At 38.7% G+C, this 23019-nt stretch overlaps 1 protein-coding gene across 3 annotated transcripts in view; it reads left to right on the top strand.

Annotated features, from left to right (window-relative positions):
* Positions 1-23019, top strand: part of SPATA48 (spermatogenesis associated 48) — an 830213-nt gene that overhangs the window by 381467 nt on the left and 425727 nt on the right. For 2 of the 3 annotated variants that reach the window (XM_044064825.1, XM_044064824.1), the window contains exon 4: positions 12349-12487. The exons of the other annotated variant lie outside the window; for it this stretch is intronic. In XM_044064825.1, the coding sequence (XP_043920760.1) occupies positions 12349-12487 (139 nt within the window). The remainder of the gene's footprint in view (positions 1-12348; positions 12488-23019) is intronic. 3 annotated transcript variants of the gene reach the window in all.

The raw sequence follows: 23019 nt of genomic DNA, 5'->3' as shown, positions 1-23019 counted from the left end.
TTTCCACCCCTACTAGACCGTACCCCAAAGGCCAAAGAGGTGGAAAAATGTGGTTCCAGATGTCTGAAGGAGCTTTCCAGAACAGACGTAGTGAGCCCCCCTTCAGGGGCAGAGGAGGGGGCAATAATGGAAGATGCCGCTTTGGCGGCAAGAGGGGGTCCGCTGAACCAGGTTGACAGGGAGCAGTTTCCTGGTAAGCCCTATCAGCGCTCCTGAGAGGAGGACCGACTGTCTTCTCTGGAGGCAGTCAGGGGTCGCTAGACTTTGTACCCAGATGCCTGGCTAGGAATTACATCAGATTCTTGGGTACAAAACATAGTTACCAGAGGTTACCTCATTCCCTTTGTAGAACCATCGTTACCCACAAAAAGAATCACAAATGTTCCACCCAGTCTGAGGAATCAAGCAGTTACAGAAAACCAAAACCTGCTAGAAAAAAGAGTCATCCAGCCATTCTCGCCGGACCAGATAGGATCCGGAACTTACTCCAGGTTCTTTTTAGTTCCAAAGAAAACAGGGGACTGGAGGCCCATTTTAGACCTCAACAAACTCAATGCATTTGTAAAGAAAGAGAAGTTCTGGATGGTCATGCTTCAATCGATACTCCCGTTCCTGGGAACAGGCGATTGGATGTGCTCTTTAGATCTCAAGGATGCGTACTACCACATCAAAATGGCCAGACCATCCAGAGATCACTTGCATTTCCGGCTGGGTGCCAGTCATTACCAATTTCGAGCTCTGCCCTTTGGCCTCACTACAGCCCCCAGAGTGTTCACCAAATGTATGCAGTGGTTACGACTCACCTGAGGCATCTAGGATTCCTGGTGTTTCCGTATCTGGACGACTGGCTCCTGTCTGTCACCACCAGGCATCAAATCATCCAGTCCAGGGATCATACTATCAATCTCTGTTCTCGGTTAGGAATAACCATCAATTTAGAAAAATCTGCTTTATTACCATTGCAGCATATTTCATTTATTGGAGCAGACCTAGACATCACCACCGCCCTGGTCAAATTACCTCTAGAAAGAGTCACCTCCCTAAGAAATCAGGCGTCATGCTTGCTACAAGAAAAGAAAGTACCTGCTTCTCAGGTGTTAAAACTCTTAGGCACAATGGCAGCTTCCCTCATAGCAGTACCTCTGGGCCGCATGCACATGCAGATACTCCAATGGTTACTTTTCACCCAGTGGTCCTACCAACAGCTTCCAATGTCATTCAAGATTCTATTGATGTATGCTTGCAAAAGAGACCTTCTCTGGTGGATGAACAGCCACCAGGTGACAGTAGGTCGACCGTTTGTATTACCCCCTCCAGTAGCCACTGTCACCACGGACACTTCCCTGATAGGGGGGGGGGCTTTTTCAGGGAAAGACTGCTCAAGGCACCTGGTCAGAGATAGAATGTCATTTACATATCAATGTCCTGGAGTTGAGAGCAGTGCTTGTAGCGTTGCAGTACTTTCACGACTGTCTACCTCAGGGGGCGATTGCGATTCAGACAGACAACATGTCAGTAGTCTGGTATATCAACAAACAGGGGGGAACCAAATCTTACCCCTTATGCAGAGAAGCTTTGAGGATTTGGAAGTGGTCTGTGTCCACCGGGCACTTTCTATTAGCAACGCACATCCCAGGGAAATCCAACGTGATCCAACTGAGCAGAGCAATTCTGTTACCCCACGAGTAGTCCCTCAACAAAATGTGGCAGAAAGGATATTCCACAGATGGGGCCAGCCTTGGTCCGACCTTTTTGCATCTCCGATGAATGCCAAATGCAGAAGCTACTTTGCTCTCAACCCTCCACCGGGGGGACAGTCCCAGGGATTCACTTGTGCACGATTGGCCCTTGGGTCTCCTGTATGCCTTTCCTCCAACCCCACTGATTCCCAGATTCTTGATGAAAGCAAAGGTTTCGGGAAGGACAGTTATTCTGATAGCCCCCTTTTGGCCTAGGCAGATGTGGTTCCCCTTTCTTCACCAATATCAACTGGAAGAACCTTGGTTTTTGGACCCAGTACCAGACCTTCTGACACATTCATCAGGAGTTCTTCACCCCTCTCTTCAGTCCCTCAAGCTGACAGCTTGGCTGCTTCACTTCCCAACCTAGCCAGGTCATATAATCTTTCTTCCAAAGTTCAACATATTCTGGTTTCCTCTCATAAGGTCTCCACTAGGAAACTGTACAGTAGTAAATGGAAATGTTTTGTGTACTGGGCCTCTCAACACGATATTGATCCCTATGTTGCCCCTCTTGATATGGTTCTGGAATTTCTCACAACGATTTTTCAGGAAGGTGCTGCAGCGGCCATTGTTAGAGTTCAATTGGCTGCTATATCTAATTTTCACTTGGGGATTGAAGGATCTAATCTTATGTCACACAGATTATGTAAAGCTTTTTTGAAAGGGACTCATCACCTACTGCCACCCATCAGACAAACCAGTTGCACCATGGAAACTAAATTAATATTATCTCAGTTGATGCTTCACACCTTTGAGCCTGCATCCTCTTGCCCCTTGAAATTCATATCATGGAAATATTTTTGGTGGCTATCACTTCAGCTCGTAGAGTTTCTGAATTTCAAGCTCTTTCCATTAGGCCCCCTTACTTGGTATTTTTTCCTGATAGAGTATCTCTCAGGACAAATCCCTCTTTTCTTCTAAAGGTCTGCTCCGAAACTAATCTGAATCAGTCTATTGAGTTGCCCACTTTTTTTCAGACATCATTCTAACAAAATGGAGTATATGCTGCATAAACTTGATGTCCACAGACAGTTGAGATTTTACTTAGACAGAACAAAGGATTTTAGAAAATCTGAACAACTTTTTGTCTCCTACGCTGATAACAAAAAAGGGCTATCTGTGTATAAAGTTACCTTGTCTAAACGGTTATCAGCTTGCATAAAGTTTGTATACTCTTCAACTAATCAGACCTTAGAATACAAGGTGAAAGCTTATTCCACTAGGGTCGTATCCACATCTCTAGCTCACGCAGCTCATTTGCCTTTGGACACCATTTGTGCAGCAGCCACTTGGTCAAAGCCACATACGTTTATCACTCATTACAAAGTGGACAGGGTCTCCAGGGACAGAGCTTCCTTTGGTTCCACTGTTCTCAGGAATGTACTCCCATGAGCCGCCCAGGGTTTGGGTGCTTGGGACGCCACCCACGTGTAAGAACAAATGGCGAGATTGAGCAACTTCACATAAAGAGGTTATGTTCTTACCATAACGTTCCATGTGAGTTGTTCATCTCTCCTTTGTTCTTACATTTCCCATCCTCCATCCCCCTCTGGGTTCTTGAAGACTGGTTATGACTGGAGGTCTGGTTGAGTTTGTCTACTGTCCTTTCCTTCTACCAGACTTTCTTCCTATGGTTAACTGTATATATATATATATATATATATATATATATATATATATATATATATATATATATATATATATATATATATACACATATTGACATTTAGGGTATGTTAGGCTGTTCCTTTGTTGCTGGATTCAGCAAACTAGATCTGAGGGTTAGTCAGAGAGCATCATGGGATAGGTGCTGTGCCTCGAGCTGCTGAAAGATCTTGAGCTTGGAAAGCGGCCGACTCGGAGCCGATGGATCAGCTCCGTACCCACGTGTAAGAACAAAGGTAAGATGAACAACTCACATGGAACGTTATGGTAAGAACATAACTTCTTTATTCTAATTCTATAACCTATTGTTAACAAAGATTGCTTTCGTCCTTCTAGACTTCTTCAAGTCTGCATACAAGAACCCTAAAAACTGTCTACAAAAATATTATTGCATAATTAGTTAGTATTGTTATTGCACATCATTTTGAATAAAGTGTAAAAAAGAACAAGAAAAAAAATGTATGGTAATGGAAACAAAATATACACTTAAAACTGATTTAACATGATATTTAAAACCAACTGGAAGAATAAAATGTATTTATTTATTTACATTTATTAACTTGGTTGTGTCCGACTGGGTTTACAAAAAACTGTTTTCAGCAGAGAAACACTTCACAACAAAAAGAACATTATTAAGATACAAGCAGTAAACTTAGTTTAAGTAGTAATTGCAAACAATATATAAATGAGCTTAACAAAAATATAGCAAAATATAATGACAGAATACAATATAAACATGCATGTTTCAGGCATACATGAATGCTATTTTTTTTTTTACAATATATATGAGGTACAAGTCATGTAGGTGTACAAGGCGAGTCATTTCTGAAAGACCAAAATTGGTCATGTAGTTTTACAAGTTAGGTCATCTGAAGGATCAAAGATTAATAAAGCTAAGACAGATAGCGGGATAGCCCTATGTGGGATGAGCACTATTTGGGCTAACGTGAGATGAGTGGGGAAAAAATAGGAAGAATAATAGTCGGAAGCAATACAGGGGTATAGCCAATTATCATTTAAATAGTCTTTCAGGGTAGTTTTAAATGTGGGCAGGTTGGCATTTTTAGTTATCTGTTGAGGATGGGTGTTCCAATCTTTGGCTATTTTATGGGAGTAGAGAGGGGAAGTACTGAAAAGGAAAAAGAAAGAGGAGGAAAGTGAAATTAAATGGTTTCAGAAGAATATTCTGTATTGGAAAGTAAAGGGTATATTGTGGGATGAAATTCATAAATGGTATGAAATAATAAATCTAGGTTTTTTGGAATGGATGTTTAGGAAGGTTTAGGTGGAAAACAGAGAGAAAAAAAATCATGATGTTTTTGAGTGGCCATACTTCTTGAGGATTAACTTTGCATAGGTTACATATAAAACATGAAATATAAATAATTTGTATTAAAGACTGACTATGCAAAGCAGAAGGATATTTTGCTAAAAAAATCACTCAAGTTTTTGTATTTTGTAAAAAAGTAAAGAATATTGGGGGGTTACACATTTGCATAGAATTAAATGCTTATAATTTAGATATATTTTGTATATATCTATATCTGTGTATGTTATCTATCTGTATATAGAGACATGTTTTTTAATAAAGAACCCCCTACTCGTTCTAACTACTTAAATAAACATAACTTAATCACTAGTATGCAACACAGATTTAGACCAGTGCACAGTGTGGAAACACTCCTAGTCAAACTAGTTGACTTTATAACATCACATATAAATAAAATACTTAATTACTCCTTGAAATGGTGGAATGTCTATTTATACTTGATTCATACCTCCAGGTGCAGTAGTCCTTAAGCAAAGAAACAGCCAAATAGAATATTTACACTCTTTACTGTTAAATTGCAAAAATTGTTCAGTATTACACTCTTTACTGTTAAATTGCAAAAATTGGTCAGTATTATTAATGTACACTAAATACAACAATCCACTTTTCCTATTCACTTGTCCAAATCATAAAAAGTCATCTAAAAATGTTAATAAATCTTAATTTAAGGTTTAAATATATTTTGCAAAAGAGATTTTGTCTTTTAGTACCATAATATTAGGTTTGCAAAAACTGGAACCAAAGCTAGCTCATCGCAACACCTTTAATTTACTTAAAATATTCACCATCAACGTACACAAAACTGTTCTTCAGTACCATTTCCATACATCCAACTATAGCATCAAATTTTTTTAGATACAGTGGAGTTAATGTAAAGAAATTTGCGGAACCATTCCAATCCTAGTTCATGTAGAATAACTGAAACAAATCCCCCACATCACTAGTCACAAAAAGTAAAGCTGTTAAAAACTCACAATCAGCCACCATCTTTAAAAAGTGCCAAGAATTCTCAAGCACATAGAGTATACCATAGAAAATTGTTTGAAATCACTGTCAACTATTTGCATTAGAGGCTGTTTTCAAGCCCACAGACCCAACTATTGCATGCAGTGGAGGATCATGATACTTTTGTGAATTTTGGAGACATCAACTATAGAAGGGATTACAGATTGTTGTACTTTGAAGTATTCACGTTTAGTCATAGGGCATATGTTGGTCAAACATAAATCTTCCAACCAGTTATTAAGCCTTGCATAAACTTTATTGAGTTTGTTTTTGAATGCTGGGCTGTAAAAACTGCCATCATTCAAATATCCCAGCATTGCTCAAGTAGTTGAAATAATCCATCAGCACAACTGTGTGTTAAATATATAAATTAAGACATATTTTAATAAAGAACCCCTGCTTTTTTAGAAAGTGCTGTGGTATCTTTCACATTCACCTGATCTACCACCAACTCAGGTAGACAGGACTTTGGTTTAATGCGTCGTTTGAAGGTTGACACACTCCATTTGGCAGTAATCCCCTTATTCTGCAGTGTAGTGTACTGGGAAAAGAATCCAAGCAATGGTGTGAGAACAGAACCCACAGTCTTCTGATCATCTACAGTCAAAGTGACTATATCTACTGAGACAGATCATAATAAAATAGACAACTTTAGACCTATAATGAGTTTGAATCCCCTGTCCAAAAATAGGAGAAAGTGGGATACACTTGCAACTTTTTAACTACTTAAATAAACATAAATTGATCATTAGTGTGTAACACAAATTTAGACCAGTACACAGCATGGAAACTAACCTAGTCAAACTCATTGACTTTATAGTATCATGTTCAAATAAAGGACATTGCTGTATTTCCTACTGGCATTCAGCATTCTTGGTCATTAAATGTTAGTAACAAGACTTCATTATCTTAAACTGTACTGAACTGACTGCATCAGCTAACTCAGCTGTACTGCACTACTTCACCAGCAATGTCAAAGACTACATCACAGTGCTTCATAGATCCACATTTGCTATGTTTACCAACTATATGCACCTTCACACGAATGGAATGCAAACAGTGCAGTATGGTGACAATTTAACACTACTTTGCGAAGTTGGCAACTTACAGACCATCATGCTAGAACTTCAAAACAGTTTCTGTCATGCTAGAACTTCAAAACAGTTTTTTTAAGTCACTTGATAACTGGCTCTGATAAAGCAAGCCAATTCTGAATTAAAAGAAAACCAACTTCCTTATTTTCTACATAGCACTTCAATGTCCCACACATTTAGCTCTACCTCTGTCTGCTCAAACCTAGAAATATTTGGGCATTAGAGTGAACTATAAAGTATTTTTTTTTACCATAATAGTAGCAATGTAAAGGGACATGCACAAAAAATTCAGACTACTATACAGAATGTTCACTCCCAGCTTCAAATTAAAGAATAACAGATCTACTCCCACCTAACCTACTGTATAGAACCATTGCTATTGGGATCCCCAAAAGTTCATATAGAAAATTACCTCTGGTACATATAATAAAATATCAAAATGTGCAGTAGCCCTGAAAACATACTTTCTACTGCATGTTTTAGGTAACTCAGCTGGATGACAGTGGAAAATTAGCTCATCTGCAAACACCTCACTTTTTTCAACAAACTGCTTCATACCACATCTCATCCATCTGTAAATACCACGATGAAGTAGCACACCAATATCAGACATCCCTGACCTACAGACTAACGTGTATTACAAATAAGCAAGTCTAATGCAAAAAAGAATGACAGTGCTCAGTCTGGCTTTGAAGCATACAGGGATAAAGTCCTGATTATGACCCTGATGACCCATATTTGATAAAAGGTTCAGTTTCTGTGAGAGCCAGATGAGAGAAAATGGGAATAAGCAGCCAAATTGTCCATCCTTAGGGGGGCAGTGGCCCAACCAGCTGCAGTGCTGAATGCACCAGGAATGTTGTGACTTAGCATGCAGCACTGTAGATGAGGGTGGTGACTCATCTGGGTGGGGTGGTAGGGGGCTTGGCCATGTATGTATGATTCATGCTGTTTGATGGATGTCTCCATGGCAGCATGAAGAGCTGGTAGTTAGTTCAGAGTATAGCCAGTACTCCTTTTTTGAGAGGAATCAGTTGAGATAGTTTGGATACTTTTGAGTGTGCCCTGAACATGTCCCTTGGAGGTATACCAACCATAGCACATTGTGAGAAAAACATGGAGCAGGCTCTGAATCCACTGGAGGGATTATATTTTATTTTATTTTACATTTGTTAACCGGGGGTGTCTGACTGAGCCGAAAAGGCCCTTTTTCAGCAGCGGTCCATGGAGAAAAGCTCCAACATAGTAAAATAATTACAGATACATTTAGATATTTAGACATGTATACATACAAATTACAATAGACGTGTTTTTACAGTGGTATGCAGCACATCAGCAGTTACAGTGGGGAGAAGAAACAAGAAAACGTGGTGTACAGCTGAAATTTGGAACATAGGTAGAATACTTACATAGTACATAGCTACATTATATACACTGTACATTAGCCAGTGTTTATGAGTAGGAGTGAAAACTGTTAATAAGTACTCTAGGCTTAGTATGTGTACCTTATCTGCTTTCACTAGCCTGGAGAGCAGTCATTGCACTGCCAACTTTGCTTGAGATGTTGCCTAATGAGGTTTTTAAAGGAGGCTATGGGCGATGTGTTTTGTATGCTAGTGTGGAGAGAATTACATTTTTAGCTACTGAACTACTGTCTCCAAAGCTATTATAGCTGTTGGTGACTTATAGTAGTAGTTTGCTTGATGATCTAAGAGGCCTTTTGGCTGAGTCATGTTGTACTAGATTTTTGTGGGCAGGACACTTATTGGGGAGGTAACAGAGTGACAGAGGCAGAGCTGATTGTAGGTTAGGAGGTTGGGCAGTTCAAGCCAGTGGAGCTGGCTCAGAGCAGTACAGTGATGAGTTCTGTATGAGTAATTTGCAGCAAAGCGGGCAATTCTGTTATAGCAGGCTTCCATTTTGCTTAGTTCAGTTTTGTTGAGATTAGTCAGAATGGAAGATGCATAGAGTAGGGTGGATAAAAACTGGGGGCTAGCAATGGCTGATCTTGTGTTGTTGGTAAGAAACGGTTTGATATGGTAGAGTGATCCCAGTTTGGCATGTACTTTTTTTAATAGTTAAGTTGAGATGACTATCAAATTTTAGGTGGGAGTCTATGCTTATTCCCAATAGCTTAGCCTGTATGCCACTGGAGTGACTGGAGTAGCATTTGTGGAGTAGATAGTGAATTGAGTGTTATCAGCGTTTCTGTTAGAACTGGTTATAATCATAAGCTAAGTTTTCTTTGTATTAAGGATAAGTTGGGCTTTGGTAAGGTAGTTTTCAATGTCAGAGAATACTATTTGAATTGTTTGCAGAAGGGTGGGAATATTTTGTGCAGTACAGATTAAGGTAGTATCATCTGCATACTGAATGATAGATGCATGCTGTGTGGAGGTCATTTGTGAAGATTGTGAACAGTGGTGGTCCTAAGATAGAACCCTATGGGACTCCTATAGTTATGGGAAGCTGAGGAGAGAGGGACTTTTCCCATTTCACAGCCTGGTACCTGTCAGTTAAGTAGCTTTGGAACCAGGTAAGAGTGGAATTTGATAAGTGATATTGGTTTAGTTTGTTTGGCAGGATTTGGTGTGAAACTGTATCAAATGCTTTGGACATGTCCAAAAAAAAAAGAGTTGACACCTGCAGGCCTTTGTTTTTGAGACTGTTTATTGTGTCTGTGAACCAGAGGAGGGCTGTAGTGGCATTATGGGCAGGTCTAAAACCATGCTGAGTAGGTGACAGAATGTTGTTGTCTAGGAGATATTTTAGCACCTGGGTATGGATGCATTTTTCTAGGAGGGAGGAAGGGTATCTCCAGTGGGAGAGTATAGCAATGGGTCTATAGTTATTAAGTTCAGTGGAGGTCCCACCATTATGTATGGATGTAACATAGGATATTATCTCTTAGTTTGCGTAGGAACATCTGGGTATCCCAGATGATGAGTTGGAGACTGTTGCTTTGGCTAGGTGTGTCTGGTCTAACCTGCTTGGCTTATCACTGTACAAATGGTTTGAAAAATGAATGAATGGCTGTATCAGTAAATGATGAATAATTTCCAGGAGCTGTATTTGCAAACCTGACGTGAGAGGGCATTTCTCCTGGAATACACATTTTGATATAAAACATGTTGGTAGGTTTTGTCAGGACAGCTGTCATAAACAAAACCCAGAACTGGATGATTAGATAACTTTAACTTGGGATGAAATACAGCTTAGTCTTATCAAGGATTCTGTGAATGAGAACAAGGGAGTATGTATGGATCCATATTTAGTCTAAGTACTAGTGAGAAATGTCCATTTGACTCTTCTGTTAGTGAAAATAAGGAAGAGAAAGAAAGAATATATGAAGGTATTCAAAAATGGTGAGGAATATTTCACATGGATGCAAACAGTTTTTTTTCTAGAGAGTAAACTATTGTCAAAGATAAGGAGGTAAGTCTTTGGAAATATTTGCACAGAAACAGGAAATGCACAACAATAATTGGAATGAATGTAGTTTCATGGCGTTAATGATCTGGAATGCAGAAAGATCAGAAAATTTAGACTAGGCAGGGGAAAATCAGTCCATGTTGGCCATATGATTCTTAGTCTGTGTATTTGTGTCAGCAGTCATTACACATTTAAGCTATTTTCTGTAGGTCACCACTGCAACAGGATTAACCTAGTTAACAAACTGTAATGCATAAATAAAATGCATTTGCTGAAAAATAAAGACTGCAAGGACTTTTCATGTTAAACAACATAAACTAAATTTATATGAGCACAATTATTTTGGAGAATGAGCTTTTCAGTGTTTTATAAATGGTCAATCAGTCTATCGTGTACAGACGCTGGTAGGAAAACACTGAGAGTTGCTTTATCCCTATTTAATGTCTTGTTTTCTTGCTATCATAAAGACAGTGGGAGTCTGTTTTGAGACAGATGTATGCTGATTTTAACGCACTACTCAGTTCTTTGTTCTGTGTAGTAGGCATTAGATTTCCACATTTCTGATAAATGCTAAGTGAACACTGGACTTTTTGCATTTTGAGCTAAACCATTCTTTTTGTCAGACTCCAAGGAGTTTCTACAGCTCTGACTGTTTGAGACTGTTGCTTTGGCTAGGTGTGTCTGGTCTAACCTGCTTGGCTTATCACTGTACAAATGGTTTGAAAAATGAATGAATGGCTGTATCAGTAAATGATGAATAATTTCCAGGAGCTGTATTTGCAAACCTGACGTGAGAGGGCATTTCTCCTGGAATACACATTTTGATATAAAACATGTTGGTAGGTTTTGTCAGGACAGCTGTCATAAACAAAACCCAGAACTGGATGATTAGATAACTTTAACTTGGGATGAAATACAGCTTAGTCTTATCAAGGATTCTGTGAATGAGAACAAGGGAGTATGTATGGATCCATATTTAGTCTAAGTACTAGTGAGAAATGTCCATTTGACTCTTCTGTTAGTGAAAATAAGGAAGAGAATGAAAGAATATATGAAGGTATTCAAAAATGGTGAGGAATATTTCACATGGATGCAAACAGTTTTTTTTCTAGAGAGTAAACTATTGTCAAAGATAAGGAGGTAAGTCTTTGGAAATATTTGCACAGAAACAGGAAATGCACAACAATAATTGGAATGAATGTAGTTTCATGGCGTTAATGATCTGGAATGCAGAAAGATCAGAAAATTTAGACTAGGCAGGGGAAAATCAGTCCATGTTGGCCATATGATTCTTAGTCTGTGTATTTGTGTCAGCAGTCATTACACATTTAAGCTATTTTCTGTAGGTCACCACTGCAACAGGATTAACCTAGTTAACAAACTGTAATGCATAAATAAAATGCATTTGCTGAAAAATAAAGACTGCAAGGACTTTTCACGTTAAACAACATAAACTAAATTTATATGAGCGCAATTATTTTGGAGAATGAGCTTTTCAGTGTTTTATAAATGGTCAATCAGTCTATCGTGTACAGACGCTGGTAGGAAAACACTGAGAGTTGCTTTATCCCTGTTTAATGTCTTGTTTTCTTGCTATCATAAAGACAGTGGGAGTCTGTTTTGAGACAGATGTATGCTGATTTTAACGCACTGCTCAGTTCTTTGTTCTGTGTAGTAGGCATTAGATTTCCACATTTCTGATAAATGCTAAGTGAACACTGGACTTTTTGCATTTTGAGCTAAACCATTCTTTTCGTCAGACTCCAAGGAGTTTCTACAGCACTAACACCAAAACTAGCACCTTTGGAAAGTACTTGCTAATCTCCTGTACTGATCAGGGTGGTAAAAGTAAATCAGAAGGTGGTTGCTACCTACAGCAGTTATTTTTTTTTTTTTGTGAATGATGAATTCTACAACATTGTTCTTAGATAACACTGCTCATTGTCATGTACTCATAGATCACGCCTTATATAATGGGCATAATTATATGTAGGGAATACAGTCTGTAATATATGTAATGTTATCTGCAGACTGTCATCACTCACAGTTTAAATGTACTTGCTAACATATGGTTATATAGGAGCTATGGAAATGTCCCTTGGGATGTAAAACTACCACCGAGAATCAAACCTCCAAGTTCAACAAAAGAGAAGATGGCTGATCCAGTCTCACAACGTTTTACATTGAAAAGATATCAGCCTGAAGCAGAAATATGGCAGGTTAGTATATATATATTTGATATTAAATTGTCTCTCTTTTCATAAAAGTGTTTATATTCATTTGTTAAAAATGTATTAACATGGGAATTTGCATTCAGTAATGGTGGTGTACTTTTCATCTTTTAGTTCCAAATATATCAAAGCTACAACACATAAAATATAAAAATGTACTGCCGTTCAAAACTGTCAGAAGCTGTAAACTATGATATTAATGATATGAGTATCGGAAATAAAAGCTTTTATCCTATTTTTTGAAATATACATTGTTGAAGTAATTAACAAATGGGGTTCATCTCAGTAATCACACTTATCTAGTCTGTTTTACGATCCGTCAGTGGTCTCTATGTAAGATGATTTGTTGCATTATAAGAATTATTTCTACAAAATTTTATAACATGAAAAAAATAGGAGTTAGCAACAGGTACATGCTGCACTCTCAGTAGGATCGTTTTATCATTTGGGCATCTCTAGTGTCATTTGCATGCAATCTAATGCTGTGGTTGTTTATGTGACTCTGGCTATTTTATTTTTATTTTGAACTTGTTAAAACCAGGGTAGAGCACTGATCCTACTGTACCTATTTCAGTCTTAGCCTGGGGTAAACACAGTAGATACATGACATTATATACAGAGAGAGAGAATTGCAAAATGCAGTATATATGTATATGATATACAGAGTGCATGACAGAGTTGGCTTGCGGGTGTAAAGACAGTAGATAAATGATATATACAGAGTGACTGGTAAAACGAAGTATATACATGCATTTTAACTGTTATGACAATATATAGCTTGCTTGACAAGGTGCGTAGCTGGGTGTAACACTGTTTGTTTATAGCACTATTAAGTGGTTTTCATGAATGCCATAGTTTGTCTCTGAGATGAAGAAGAACTTCAAGCTAATAAATAACCAGTTGTTAGATTTAGGTTTGCATTGTCTTTTGATTACTGGAAATCAGGATCTGTGGAGGTCAGTTACATTAGAGGTGAGTATTTCTGCAGCAGTGTTAGTCAGATGAGGGAGGATTTAAATTGTTAATATTATTCTGTGATTTATTACAGAAAGAAATGAGTATTGGGGGGTATGCTTACATATAGATAATGTATATGAAAAGTAATGGGGCAGTGGTCACAAAAGATGGTGGATGGAAGGTGATGTTTGAGATCAGAGAAGGTTTGTTAATATGAGATCTACAAGGAAGTGGTGAGAGGTATTGAAGTTAATGTGAATGTTCTGCTTACCTACTCAGTTTTTCTTATATAGACACCTCAAATCAGTGATCACTCGACTTTGTATCATGAGCTTATCTGTGATTTTGTAGGCCTTTATCTTGGGGACTACTAAGTAGCAAAGTACAAACATTATTTATCATCATGGCAACACAGATTTCATTGAGATTGTATGATGTTCTTATGCAAGCATGAGAATCCACCAACCAAAAGGCTTCCAGACTAAATGTCTTTTTGGTTAAGGACAGAATCATGACATTGATACTTCTGAACATTTTACAATCGCAAGAAACATTTACCCAGATGAGATAAAATTGTACATGAATTTTTGAATATGAAGTTAGTGGTTCTTTTTATTTTCCTTTTCTTTTACTTAAATAGTATAGTAAAAATTAAACATGCATCAGTGGATAAATCTGGTAAAGAAATCAGGAAGCACAGAGAGTCTATTAGTTGATAAAGAAGTAGTAGTGATGGAATTTAGCCTGGGCGCTATACATGCGCAGATGTTGGAAATGAAAGAGCCTAATACTTTTATCCTATGTTAGACCTTTCCTTCTGTAGTTGCTGGAGTTAGGACTTACTAATGTACTCTTCAAGCTGAAGTTTACTGATGCTCTTCCTCTCCTAACATGTAACTCTCTTGACAGGTGTTTTTTATAGGGAAGGCACTTGTGGGACAGCTATTTCATTGCCGTTAATTGTTCTTAAAATTATGTATGATGCTGGATATTTCTACTTTGTTAAAAAAAAAAATCTCTTGCTATGATGTGAATCCCCGGTCGCTTGTTGATGAACTGATGGAAGGATGACTAATCTGTTGTATCCTGGCATAGTGCCATATGCTCTGGAAAACAAAAGTTGAATGGCACTGCATCAACTTACATACATTTCTATAGCATTTTAACTGCACTGCTAAATATGTGATTGCTACCACCAACAGTCCTATATGAACAGGTTTTACTTTTCCTACCATTATATAAGCTACATTGTATAACTATCACTATATCTGCCTATGCATGTATATGTATATGTGTATGTGTTTGTAAACAATAAGAAATGATGGAGTATACATGGTACAAACAGTACTGCTCATTCAGAGGTGTTGTGAGCCACACGCCTGAAGTCAAAGTGCCTTTCAGCTCCTGCGTGTAGGATAGTACCTGTAAGCACACCACTAAATGCCTTTAGCACACCTATAAAATGGACATTTTTATATATTTTTCATTTTTAATTTTACATTTAGTAGTTTATGCATGATAAGTATAGATTTTAAAGAATTATACAATGTATAGTAATTCATCTGCACATATTAAACAATAGTTGCACTACATGGAATTTTGCTATGACATTTTCCAGATAGTCATTTAAGGCATCCTTATGTCAAACTGTTGTGTGCTTTTATATATTTCATCTTATAACAGATTCTAACACTACCCAATGCATCAGCTGAATGAGTCCATATGAGGAAATGTCATATCTGTAACACATTGATTCACATATGTGTATACTGTTTTCAGAGTAATAACCTCAGAACTATTTACAAGCGTACTCATTTAGTGGTGACTGTAAGTAATGAAAGAAGTGTCTGTAAGCAGTAATACTCCCACCATCATTTTTACATCAGTTTAGCTGACTTAGCTGATAGTATGTTTTTTTTTTTTTTTCATTCTGTGGGCAAATCCCAAGAACTGAAAAACATGTATACAAACAATAATGTTCTTACCACCTTTCCCTGTGTTTCCTTAAAATTAATTTAGCTGATAGCATGTATGTTACCTTTATTTAATTTGGATTATATGGTGATGTTATGCGTGTTTTATTTGTTTTAATATGAGTTTGTATTCATGCAGTTTTTTATATGTCTGTGTATTATATCTTTAATTTAACCTTTTAAGTCTAGTAATGCCCAGCAGAATCCTTCTAGAGAATGTGTGTGTGTGTGTGTGTGTGTGTGTGTGTGTGTGTGTGTGTGTGTGTGTGTGTGTGTGTGTGTGTGTGTGTGCATGTGTGTGTGTGTCATTTAATTCCTAGATTTTGGTGGCTGTTTTCTGTTTCTGTGGAATCTACTATGTTTGATTATGTTGTCCATGTTCTGTCACCTTCTGCATTGCTTCCATTTTTCTGTTAGTAGGGTTTATGCTTTCACTTTCTTCAATTTGATGTACATGTAGCTAGCAATCTGATTGGATAGGTTTTCCTTGTCCATTGAACAGGAAAAGAAAACCATACATACATACATACATATATATGTGTGATATGTATATCATAGGTTCATGGGTAGGTACTAGGCTATTGGCCCAAGGGCCTAAGTAAGCCTAGCCAACAAGGTTCCCTGGCTTATGCCACTCAAGAAAGTTATTTTCCTGTGCCCCTGTCGAGCAGAGCCACAGAAGTGATCCCCGGGGTGTATTTCCTATTCTATTTCCCATCCATTCATCAAGATTTTTCTTGAAGAGTGCTAATGAGGAACTTTCCTTGACAAAGATGGGTAGCTTGTTCCAGAGTATGGGAAGAGCGTGTAGCTCGGAGGGATTGGGATTTCTTTAGGTGCACCATGTCCAACAGCTCTGGGTTTGACATAGCTTTATATGTTAGGCAGTGATCACCTCGTAGTAGGTGATATGCTACAGAGTAAAGCTGGAGTGTTTTGAGACCATCAGTGTAGGGCATCTGTTTGAGGCCAGTAATCCTCATTGTGAGGTACTTCTGTGGCCTTTCCTGCTGCTGCATATGTCTTGTGAGGTACATTCCAAAAGGGGCGTTGTACTCGTGTCGAGTAGAGGGGAACAATGACCTATTTTTTCCTGGATGATAACCCTTTTGTGATGAGATGTGCCACGTAGAAGAATTTCCTGATTACTGTGGCGATGTGATTATCAAAGGAGAGACTACTGTCCACCTGGGTCCCAAGGTCTCTTAAAACACATTCGGCTTTAAGTAGACTGCTGCCTATGTAGTAGTTCAATGGTGCAAAGTTTTTACCAAAGGGGATGACAATGCACTTTTTGGCATTGAGCTTGAGGCCATGGCTCTGACACCAGGCATCTGTCTCAGTGAGGCCCTTCTGTAGGATGTCCACATCATTTGGGAACTCGACTATGGCTCCTAGTTTGCAGTCATCTGCGAACTTCATTAGCCAAAGGCCTTCTGTGTTAGCCTGTACTTCAGAGAAGTAGATACCAAACAGGAGAGGTCCCAAGACTGAACCCTGTGGTACTCCACTTGTCACTGGTTTGAAATCAGATTTGAAGTCTGCAAGTTTTACAGTGTGGGTTTTGTCAGTGAGCCAATTGGCAGCCCATCTTGTAATATAAGGATTTATACCTAGTTTAGTGAGTTTATCTATAATTCCAGAATGGGGGAATGGTGTCAAAAGCCTTGACGAGGTCAAGATAGGCTGTGTGAACCACCTTACCATCGTCTACAGCTTTGGTGACTGCCTCAAAGAAGTTGATCTGGTTCAAGAGGCATGATCTGCCTTTCACAAACCCGAACTGGGTGGGTCCAGAGTTTGGAGGTTACCAATGTCTTTATGATTTCCATGATGATACATTCCATAGCCTTACAGACCAGGCTCGTCAGGTTAATAGGGTGATAGTTCCCGGGATCAGTGGTGACTCCCCCTTTGTGGAGTGGGATAACTGTTGCTGTTTGCCATTTGGTGGGCACAAAGCCTGATGTGAGGCTATGATTGAACATGGTGCTTAGGTGGGGAGCCAGTTCATTCTGAAGTTTGTGTAAAACGCAGCCGGGGATGTTGTCTGGTCCCATGGATGCTGTGCTTTTGGCTTTAGAGAGTGCAGCTTTTACATGCATAGTTGTGATTACAGGGACTCTGCATTCTTTCTGTATAGATATGGGCCCTTTAGGGGGTGGGGTGAGGGTGGGGGGTAAAATTAGCACTGAACCTATCTGCCAGAATGTTGGCAATATCAGTTGGTTCTGTAATTTTCGTGCCGTTGTGCTGTAACTCAGAGCAGATCTGGGTGTTGCCATTGAGATTCCTGACATAGCTATAGAATGCTTTGTGGTTGTCCTTAGAATCAGTGGCAATTTTGTTTTCGCAGCTAGCTTTGGAGGATCTTACAAAGGATCTTTGCTTCTTACTGAGGCTGACCAGGGAGCTTCTCCACTCATGGGATTTTACTCTCTTTTGCAATAGTTTCTTCCTTCTGTTGTAGAGTTTGTTTATGGCAGGGGACCACCAGATTGGCTTCCTTTTTTTGGTTTTGTTTGGGTTAGCACGAACCATGCACTCGTGTAAGTGCTTATAGAGTGCATTTGTGTAGGACTCAGCAGTCGTAACTGCATTGTCCATCTGCATGGATGTCATGAAGTTTGCCACTTCTGTCTTAAGAAGCATGAAGTTGGCTTTGGTGAAATGTTTTGGGGTGGGGATGGAATAATGTGGGGTATCTAGGGTGATTAGCTTATGGTTGGATCTGACCAATGAGGAGCGGACTTCAGGTTTGGAACACTGGTCACTCATGTTGGTAATGACTAGGTCTAGGATATTGTTGCCCCTGGTGGGGGTGTGGATAAGTTGATCCAGGGCATTGGAATTTATGAATTCCAGAAAGTGTTGAACGAATGAGTTGGTACATGAGTAGTTTTCCCAGTTAATGGTGGGGTAGTTGAAATCACCCATTAATAGTGTGTTTGGTTGAACCCTAATATTTTGTAGTATATCAAGAAAAGAGGAATGGAAATTCTGGGGCATGGTGGGGGATTAGTTGCAAGCTACAATTTGGATTGCAGTTTTGCCCAGAGTTAGTTGCAGTTGGAGAACCTTGGATGCATTATGCTGAGCAACTAACCTAGAGGTGTGGATAACCTTAATGAATATGGACACACCTCCACCTCTGGTGTTCCGGTCCAGATTAGATGGCTGAAAAGTGTGTTACGAGTTATAACCTGGTAATGCAGGTCTCAGTAACTGCACAGATATTGATGTTCTCCATTTTAAGAAGTGCCTCGAGGGTCTACATTTTGAAATTTAGACTTCTAGCATTGAGTAGCATTACACTCAATTTTGCTTGCCTGTTCCTGTTATGGTGGTGAATGTGTCATTTGAACCTTGCCTAAAAAAGGCACTATAGGGGTGGCAAGAGCCTTAGTCAGTATCCGGAATCCCAGGGGTGACAGGTGCAGGCCATCTCTGGCAAAGCATCGTGGTCTGTCAACCATGTTGTCCCAGGCAGACAGATACTGGATCTCCTTAGAATGACACCAGAAGCTTAGCCAATTGTTGAAGTCAATCATTTTGTCCTTGTACTGCGGTATTATTCTGGGCAATGGCAACTCATGGCTAGGGTCATACCTGCCTGGGCTACAAGATCGGAGAGCTCTTCCATGTCTCTTTTCATGTAGTCCAGGGAGGTACATCTCAGGTCGTTCACACCAACATGGACAATGATGGAGTCATATTTGTACTTGTTGTGGAGTGACCTGAGTGCATAGGTTATGTGGTGGATTCTCGCACCCGACAGGCAGCTGACAGTAACCTTCTCCTTCTTTAGCCTGGTGAGTGGGACATCAGTGTGCCTGACAATAGAGTCACTTATGACTAGTGTGTTGGGTACGTTGTTTTGACTTTTGGGCTGTGGTTGAGTTGCACACTGAGTCTGTGGGCTATGTGTCATTTGGGTTGTGTTTGGGGGTGGAGGTTGATTGCTTTTCTGCTTTGGAGGTCTCTGTTACTTGAGCAGATTATTATTGAGAGCCTCCACAAATGTTTTTGTGTTTCTATGTGTGGATTTTGATGGTTTAGGTTTAGTGGGACTATGTGACGAGTGTGGTGTGGTGCAAATGTTTACCTTCTCCTCTTGACTGTCAAGTTCATTCTTGGATGGAGAAAGCTTTACCTCCAGTTTGGCTAGGAAAGTGCATCTAGTGTTAGGTGGTAGGTGGAGAGGGTTGTCTGTGTACATGAGGCAATTGCTACATTACCCCAAGATGCCCAGATTCATCAGATAGACAGGAGAGAACACTGGGAGCTGACCCTTGGACATGCCTGAATAAAAAACTATTTTCCTCTAGACAAGTGAGGAAAGTGAGTACAAGAGATGTTTTTCTCTAAGCAAGTGAGGAAAGTAAGTACAAAAACTGTTTTCCCCCAGGTAATGAGGAAGGTTAAGTGCTGTAGTAATTTGTAGCTTATTTAGTGCTTACAACAAGTTCTGAACAAGTGCTGAGCACGAATAAGCAAATTCAAGTGCTAAAAGTAAGAATCTGTGTCTGAAGTAGATTAGTTACAGGAAAGAAACAAGTGGAAATGCAGCTTTTAAATCAGAAAGTTGAGAAAGATGGAAAAATTGCCCAAACGGCCAATAACTACAATTTCTGGGCCAGAAACCACTCCTTATGTGGTAGATAAGTTACCTAGTGCTTACCACTCCCACTGATAAGCTAGAAGGCTTCCCTCCAACACAGAAAGGCTTAGGGGCCTCAGGAGCTTACAAACAGTCCTGGATACAGCAAATCTGTATCTGGACTAGACTAGTTACAGGAGAGGGTGGAAACACTCTCTGTATATATATATATATATATATATATATATATATATATATATATATATATATATATATATATATATATATTTCTATATCTATCTATCTATATATGTTTATATGTACTCAGTCTCTAAGGCTGGTGATCTGGATTCTAGCCTGTTGCATTCTGTAAAACTTTAAAATCCAAAGTATGGATATCAACTTCTGGCAAAGTTCTTTTTGAAGAATATATCTCAGGAAGAATAAATGTCAGGTGTGGTTTGTTTAAATCAAATCCTTTTTATTATAGTGATAGCATTCTCATAATATGAAACACATTGTTTCAGTTTTCAGGCAATAGGAATTAATTATGGTAATAAGAGAGGAGGGGATATGAGGTTGAGAACTGAAAAAATGGAAGCCCAGTGGATTATAAGGTAGAGGACGAATGCTGGACATGGGTTAAATGACTGTATTCCAGTAAGACCCGCTTTGAAGGCTAGACTATTACGTAGGAAGTGAATAGTTTGTGTAATAATGATACTACCTTCATGATCATATATATATATATTTATTTTTAAAATTATATGCTGTATGTACAGATTTTTTCATATATCTATTGCATATATTTTATCCAGATGAATTTTAGGATGTGTATCTTTAAGTTTGTGACTTGCTTTGTCATGTGATTTTTAGTTTAATGGTTAAATATGGTGTGTTAGGCATTTAGTGTTATGTTACACCTGAAGAAGCATTTGGTGAAAGCACTTGTGTGTTTTATTAAAAGATTGTTCCTGAACCTGGCCCTTGCCTCCATTGGTTGTTTTTTATCTTATAATTTCTATTTAAGCCATCACTGGATGAACAGGTTGTATAAAATGGAAAAAAAATGCACTTCAGAGCATATAGAAAATTACTTTGTGTTGAAAAAGCTGAAGAATAAGGCAAAATATGAGGATAGGAAGAAAAAAAAGTAATGTTCATGGTATGGGGAGCCCAAGATGGGAGAAAACAGAGGGGAGGACTGGAGGGTGTGTGGGGAAAGGGGGGGTGGGGGCTGAAACAGTAGGCCTAGGGTGCAATTTCACCCAAGTCCAGACTTTTACATACAGTTGTTGTGATGTATCATTGTTGCAACTAAATGCCAGTAATTGTAAATGTCCCTTTGTGAGATGGGTCAGCATATTGTGGTACACTGACTTGTAATGTAAGAGCATTGTAGCTACAGGTTAATCTGTATATGCTACTCTTAAAAGTTTGCAGCATGAACTAAAAGATTGCTTAGGAGGGGTGGCAGTGACAGGGTGATACTTACACTGGAAGTGCCTAGGGGCCCCCAACTTGACATTTGCTGGAGCCACCAAAATGCTAACACTGGCCTTGCTTTGTGTTAATGTTACAGTCATGCAATTGATTGGTTTGTATTGTTTGGAAAGGGGCGTATTACCAAACAGATTTGCCTCTTGGGGAGTGTTTGGCAGTGGGCTGGAGGTTGTCATTCATGGGAGGCGGAGTTCCACTCTGACGTCCAAATGTTAACACAAGAGAGCATATCTACTTCCACATTTAGCCTAATTAGTGCCTCAAATGATCATTCTTCCAATATGATCAAGGATTGCATTCTATTATCATTTATATTCGATTATGACCCTTTTACCAGTAAAACTGTAAAAATGGTAAACCATGAGTGCTGTACTGTTAAACATATTCTTCAGCAGTTTTGTTAAGTTTTCCTCAGATCTGCCCTAAAACTATTTACTGTAATTTTCTGTGTAAGCTTAGTTTATGGTTATAATTCTGAGTTTGCTCTGTTTTTAAGTTGTTTTCCAGAAAATAGTATTACATGTTACAAATCAAATACAGTACCTTTCAGTGGTTTTCAAACCTTTATCAGTAGAAAATAGTATTACTTATTTTAAAACATAGTCAGGCATATCTTCCAAAGCTTTTTCACAAAAAAAAAAAAAAAAAAAAAAACTTACATACTCAAAAGGAGTTTCATTGTTTGTCCATTATTTGAGGGGGGTCCATAGCTGATGATTCTTTTAATAGAAAAACATTTGGTGATCAAGTTTCCTTACATTAAGTGTGCAGTTGATTGAAAAGGAGGTGTTTAGTCCTGGGTTTCTCTGGTTTAATTATTGAGTTAGTCTGACAGACTGAGACATCCTGAACAAATATATTGCATCAGATAAAAAAGAGACATCCTGAGCAAATATATCACATCAAATAGGAAAGAGGCATCCTGAACAAATATATCACATCAAATAGGAAAGAGGCATCCTGAACAACTATATCACATCAGATAGGAAAGAGACATCCTGAACAAATATATTAGATCAGATAGGAAAGAGACATCCTGAAAAACATACCACATTGCATCAATGTGTTGAGGGCATGGAGATGGTGCAGACAGCTTTGGTAAGTCTGGCAGCTGAGTACAAGGAACCTGATAAGGAGAAAGGGTATCGTCCATGTCTAAGGTACTGTTAGATCACACTTTGTCAAAATCCCAAGGACAGGAGGTACAAGAGTTCATCTTAAGGAGCAAAGAAATATTCCCTTAAAGGAATGTTCTCAGAAAACTCTGGCAAGACTAACCTAATTAAACCTGATAGTGAAAACTTTCCAGGGGAGAAGGTTATCCTGAGACCCTTCAGGAATCCTAAATCATAAATTAAATCAATTCAAGAAAAAGAAAAACAATGCCTCTGCTAGGGGTCGCCAAGTCTGAGCAGAGAATAGAATATAGTTTTGGTTCCAAAACCAGATGGAATTATTAGAGTCTGCAATGACGTTTGGAAATTAAA

The sequence above is a fragment of the Protopterus annectens genome, chromosome 3.part0 (assembly GCF_019279795.1).
Source record: "Protopterus annectens isolate FY-2018-M chromosome 3.part0, PAN1.0, whole genome shotgun sequence".
Taxonomy (NCBI): Eukaryota; Metazoa; Chordata; order Ceratodontiformes; family Protopteridae; genus Protopterus; species Protopterus annectens.
Note: the sequence above shows the minus strand (reverse complement) of the source record. Positions and strands in the feature narration are given on the sequence as shown.